We start from the raw sequence: 6,257 nt of genomic DNA on the forward strand, positions 1-6,257 counted from the left end.
TGAGCTGAACATTTTTTAAAGATTTGTGTGCATTACTGTATGTAATTTCTATCTCAGTACAAAAGTTTAAACAATTAACATCCCAGGGATGTTAAATAAAAGTACCACGTATTAAATTGGTACTTAAATTGGTAGCAGGGAGAATCTCATTGTGTTCTGGTGTAACTTCTACCTTTGTACTGCCATCAGTCCCCTATTTATCAATCAGAGACATCAGTGTTGTACCAGAACAGACTGTATTGACTAACTTCAGTCTCACAACAACCCTGTGGTCTGGGCTGGTTCTATTCCCATTTGACAGATAGGGAAATGGAGGCACCCAGAGAGTTGTTACACAGCTGTTAAGAGGCAGGCTGGAGATTCACACTAGGCTGCCCGTCAGAGTCACTGCTTTCAGCCATGCACGTGAAAAGATGTGCTAAGGCAGAGTGATGCAAAACTAAAGCTACCATGAGATACCATGTTATACTCATCAAATTGGCAAAAACTCTTTCTCTTACGTTGCTAAGTTCTAATGAGGATGTAGAGCTACAGGAATCACCAGATGCCACTAGTGGGAGCATAAGGTCATCTCCCCACCTCAGAGGACAATTGGGCAGCATCTAGTAAAGTTGAAAAGACCATACTGTCCTCTCCAGCAATTCCTTCCCCACCCACCAGGAAAATTCCTTCGAGAAACATTCACATACAAGTCTGAGGAGATGTGTCCAAAGATGGCCCGGCGTCGCTTATAATAGTGGGGAATATCCCACTATTGGGAATGGATAGATAGCTGTGGTTTATTCATTCAACGAATTCAACTGGGATCCGCTTGAGAAAAATATTGTCGGATCACAATGTCGGTTGATAAGTACAGAATACCACCATTGATGTAAATTTTCACCAAATAGAGAAGAATGGTGTATTTTGTTTCTGGATATTCATTGAGAGGAAAAGTGTCACAAGTCTGCTTGGGAAGGAAGGCTGCATGCCAACCTGAGAAGAGTTGTTGCCTCTGGGAGTGAAAGCGGGCAGCAGGGACAGGTGACACAGGAGCCCGGAGCTGTGCCTGGGTTGATGCATTTTAAAAAGATGCTGACGCATGTGTGTGGATATGTGTACGTGAGTTATCTCTTGGTGGCAAATAGCTGGGTGTTTTTTTTTATTAATCTTTGTGCTTTTCTGTATTTGTAAATGACGCAGTATTGAAGGAAGTGATGTGTGTTAACTCACAACGAGCGGGTTTGTTCAGAAAGCGGCAGCCGCAGCAGATGTGGGGCACAGGCGTGTCGTGGTGGCGGAAAGCGGGAACTCACATCTGTGCTTCTTTCCAGCAGCCCAATCCGGTGGAGCAGCGTTACATGGAGCTCTTGGCCTTGCGCGACGAGTACATAAAGCGACTTGAGGAGCTGCAGCTCGCCAACTCTCCCAAGCTTTCCGATCCCTCGACCTCCCCTTCGAGTCCTTCGCAAATGATGCCCCACGTGCAGACTCACTTCTAATAGAGGAAATAGCTGACTTTCATTCGGGGCCTCTGTACAGAGTAGGTTAAGATATTTGCCTCCATGTAGAACTTGAACTAACATAATCTTAAACTCTTGAACATGTGCCTTCTAGAATACATATTGCAAGAAAACTACAGTGTCTACACGGCAATTGGAAGAAAGGAGCCCAGATGGGGTTTTGGAAAATCCTGATACCTTCCAAAAGCAGTTTTTGAAAGATAATATTTAAATTATATTTACCTCTTCAGAAATACTATGTGTACAATATGTATTTTGTGGGCCTCATTGGAACAACAACATTTTTAACTAAAGGGGAAAAAATATATGTTTGTGAAATGGATTTACCTCGAACTGCTTATAGTAGTTGCTTAGGGTGATCTAAAAGGAACCCAAATGTGAAAGATGTGTGTTCCTGCCAAAACCAAATTGAGCTCAGCTTCCGAGGCATAATCCACAAGCAAGGTGTTTAAATAATTGCCAAATTTCATACCATCGTAAGTGTGATGACTTAAGGACAAATAGCTGTGTAGATGAGCTTTCCATTATTTTGAAATTTTGGAATATGAAGTATTTTCCCCAAGAGAAGCATATTTTTATATTTAAAGAAAACTGATAGGGCCCAGTTAAATATGATTTGATTATTTTTAACATCGCCAGTTCTGTTTCCCAAGTTCTTTCATGAGCTTGCCTAGAATTCTGACCTATTTTCAGGTGGCGGAAACCCCTTCTATAGCACTGTTTGAAGATGTCGGATGCATTATGCTGCTTACGTGAATGTGTTCGCAAACGTTGCTCTAGTCAAACTAGCTGATCTGCCAAAGTGTCGGGTTGACCATCTTGGATGTGTGAGCTGTCGCTAGAGCAGCATCCTTTGAAATAAAAGCCGCAGATGTACATTTGTTGAGCGTATTCTTGAAAGTATGGTGTTTATGCATTTCAATTTCAACGGTGTTCGACACCCCTCCCCACCCAGGCGTGCATAAAAACTGGTTCTACAAATTTTTACTTGAAGTACCCAGCGGTTTGCTTTTTCAGGTCTTTTTTTTTTTTTGTAGTATTAAATGCAATTTCAAATGCAGTTCTATTTGATATCTGAACTAATTCATTTAGTCAGTATATTTGTAAAAGTTAAGGCTACAGTTAAAAAACAATTAATGTGTTCTACAATGATTTGTAAAGGACTATTTATAGCTAATATGGTTTTGTTTTCAGTGAATTAAGAGAGATTAAATATATCTTTGTAAATTATTTTATGTCATAGCTTAATGGTCTACCAAATAAGACATCTCAAATGCAGTAGTATAAATGTATAAACTTTGTATGTATAAGAAATTTTTTAGACAGTCTCTTGCTTTTTGTAAACGCTGTAAATATTTCATAAATTAACAAAGTGTCACTCCATGAAAAGAAAAGAAGCTAATACTAATAGCTGAAAGGATTTTGTGAAATTTCATGACAGATGTTTCATGGCAATAATGACTAAAGACCTGCTGTAATAAATATATTAACTAAACATTGCACTCTATTCCCAGGGCTGTAACTGTGTATGTGTCTTAAATGTGCATGTTGCCCATCTTACTTGCTTTTCCTGGATCTACTTCACATGCCCTTTATCTTACTAGCAACCTTGTATAGGGCTCTCCGCAAATCCCAACAATATTGGAAATTTAAGTACATTAACAATGCAGATTTTAAGCCACAGCTACCTTTATTTTATTTTTTAAAATGTATTTTATTGAAGTATAGTTGATTTACGATGTTGTGTTAACTTCTGCTGTACAGCAAAGTGATTCAGTTATAAATATATATATATATATTCTTTTTCATATTCTTTTCCATTATGGTTTATCATAGGATATTGAATATAGTTCCCTGTGCTATACAGTAGGACCTTGTTGTTTATCCATTCTATATGTAATAGTTTGAATCTGCTAATCCCAAACTCCCAATCCATCCCTCCCCCACCCCCTCTCCCCCTTGGCAACCACAAGCCTGTTCTCTATGTCAAGCCACAGCTGTCTTTATTAAAGTAGGGATAGCTTTCACAAAAGTGCTGGGCTGCAGAGACGCAAGACTTTCAGACTCCGGATGGAGAACACAGCAGTTGACATTAAGGGAGATTAAGAGACTGGTTGAAACAAGTCATACTCGATGTCTCTTTAGGTAAGAATTATTAAAATTCTTCAAATGCGGCCAACTGGAAATTATCTACGTGTGTCCTAAGAATGCTAAATAGTTATACTAGTAAACTTACCATTTAAAAAAAATCCAAATAGGACTCTTAAAAGAGTAAGTATCTCTTTTAAAACTATGAGTATTTGAAATGCTCTCCAAGGTTCTTCTTCAGACACGGCTGTGTTTCACCCTCACTGCACCCTCGTGGCCACGTGGTGTTCTATTATCCCTGTTTTTCAACCGTGGAGAGCATTGTTGCTGCAGGGGTTCATTGACTTGCCCAAAGTCCCAGAGCATTGAAACAAATGTATGCAGGCATCGAACTGAATTCTGCCTCTCTTGCATTCCCACTGAATAGCCTTAGCTTTGCCTTCTGGAATGAAATAGAATCATCTCTTCCTGGGACAGCCCTTCAAGTAAATTGGAATCGTATCTATTTTTGATAATATAACAGGTTTTTCGTAACTATAGTCATAGTACTTTCTGATCTATTTTTGATAATGCAGCAAAGCTCCACCTCACAGTTTGGGGGAAGGAATCATACTCAAAAGTTTGAAAATCTGTTGACCAGTATCTCATCACCTGCAGCCCTCTCTACAGAATGCAGCTGTCAGTCATGTGGACAGCTCATGTGGCATTTGGGAGCATTAGGCAAAGGCAGGACTATATAAAGGGAATGCTCTTAAAATACAGGAATTTATTACAGAGTATATACACCTCTGACTGGAGGACGTAGCCATTGGTGGCCATTAAAGTAAAATCTGGGGACACCCAAAGGAAATAAGTATATGCAGCATGCAGCACAAACAAGAATGAGGATTAGCACATCTGCAGGAAAACCTAGTGGTTGAAATAGATTGCAGTCGAATTCTTTTAGGTTCACAGAATCACTAAAGCATGCTGCCGGAATACCAATTTTTGAAATGAGTCTAATACTCTGGCATCTATTATAACTTAGTTAAGGAATTATTAGTAAAGTCTTTTGTATTAAACATATCTGGAAGATGAAAGATCAACAAAACAAAGTATTCTCATTTCCTTATGAGGCTCAGATTCAGATATGGTTTATTCCTTATTTGCAATAATTCGTCATTTAAAAGCAAAGGCAATAATGTATTTAAACCATGTAGGGTAGCTAAATGCTTAGTATTTAAACCATGTAAGGTAGCTAAAATGTTTAGACATGACCATTAAGATTTAGTTTGTTTTTCTAGTAGTTACGGAGAACACGGCTTATTCATTTATAGTGGTTAATACGTATGTGCTTCTGAAATGGACTGTTCCACAGTGCAGTCCACATAAATTACAAAAGAAAGTTGTTCATCTCATTTCGGGAGCTTTATGTCACAAACCTGTATTAGAAAGAACCCTGGTCGGGACGTGTGGGGACCTGGGTTCCCGTCTGGGCTCTGGACCTGCTTCTTGGATGGAAGATGTGAGGTCCTCCCAGCACCCCCTCGGGAGGCCCGGGAGGAGGCCTTAGTGTCCACCTGCTCGGTGAGGGTATGGACTGCACGTTCTCGAAGATTCCTTACAAGTCAAACAGCCCTTGTCAGAAACACATTTTCATCACTTATGCTCATACAATATTTACGGCAGAAGATGGCATTGGCCCTGTGTATTAGTTTCCTGTTTCTGCTGTAAGAAATCACCACAAACTTAGTGGTGATTTATTATCTTCCCCACACATTTATTCTCTTACAGTCCTGGAGGTCAGAAGTCTGAAATTAGCCTCCCTGGCCTAAAGTCAAGGTGTCAGCAGGGCTGCATTCCTTCTGGCAGCTCTAGGGGAGAATCCTTTCCTTGCCTTTTCCAGCCTCTAGTGGCCGCCTGCTTTCCCGGAGTCGTGGCCGCTTCCTCTGTGTCTAAAGCCAGCAGCACAGCACCTTCAAATCTCTCAACTCTGACTCTTCCGCCTCCCTTGTTGACATTTAAAGGACCGTAGTGGACTCCCCTGGCGGTCCAGTGGTTATGACTCCGTGCTTCCACTGCAGGGGGCACAGGTTTGATCCCTGGTCGGGGAACTAAGATTCCCCGCGTGGCCAAAAACAGAAAAAGGAAAAAAGGACCTTGGTGATTATTTTGGGCCCCTCTGGATAACCTAGGCTGCTCTCCCCACCTCAGAGTCAGAGAATCAGCAACCTTAATGCCCCCTTGCTGTGTAAGGTAACACAGAACAGGTTCCAGGCATTAGGATGTGGACGTCTGGGGAGGCTATGATGCTGCTACCACACCTCAGTCCGTGTTGGCAGATGATGGTGGGCCTGCAAGCTGAGAGGTCAGACACACTCTCCTGTTACCAGCTATACAGTGACTCACAATTAGGGAAACAACTAGCTCAATTCATTTTGTTACATCTCAGGCGATATTTAGACTTAGAGTTGCCTCTGACTTTATTCCCTGTTTCTATCCTCGCATCTATCTAAAGCCAGACCATGTACTTTCAACCCCCTTGGTCCCTGAATGGAAGAAAGGGAGATATTTATTGGGGGCATATGTGCCAAACTCTGTACTATTTAGCCTCCCCACAACCTTATAAAATTGATAGGCTTGGTGTTTTAGGGTTTTTTTGTTTGTTTTGGGTTTTTTCGGGGGGGC

At 41.0% G+C, this 6,257-nt stretch overlaps 1 protein-coding gene across 6 annotated transcripts in view; it reads left to right on the forward strand.

Moving 5' to 3' along the window:
• MTM1 (myotubularin 1) overlaps window positions 1–2,819 on the forward strand; it is a 112,147-nt gene extending 109,328 nt beyond the window's left edge. For 4 of the 6 annotated variants that reach the window (XM_061179438.1, XM_061179439.1, XM_061179442.1 and 1 more), the window contains one exon: window positions 1,314–2,819. In XM_061179438.1, coding sequence (XP_061035421.1) covers window positions 1,314–1,481 — 168 coding nt within the window. In that variant the 3' untranslated portion in view covers window positions 1,482–2,819. The remainder of the gene's footprint in view (window positions 1–1,313) is intronic. The other 2 variants (XM_061179441.1, XM_061179443.1) reach the window with 1 other exon arrangement.
• Window positions 2,820–6,257: the final 3,438 nt, after the last annotated feature.

The sequence above is a fragment of the Eubalaena glacialis genome, chromosome X (genome assembly GCF_028564815.1).
Source record: "Eubalaena glacialis isolate mEubGla1 chromosome X, mEubGla1.1.hap2.+ XY, whole genome shotgun sequence".
Lineage (NCBI taxonomy): Eukaryota > Metazoa > Chordata > Mammalia > Artiodactyla > Balaenidae > Eubalaena > Eubalaena glacialis.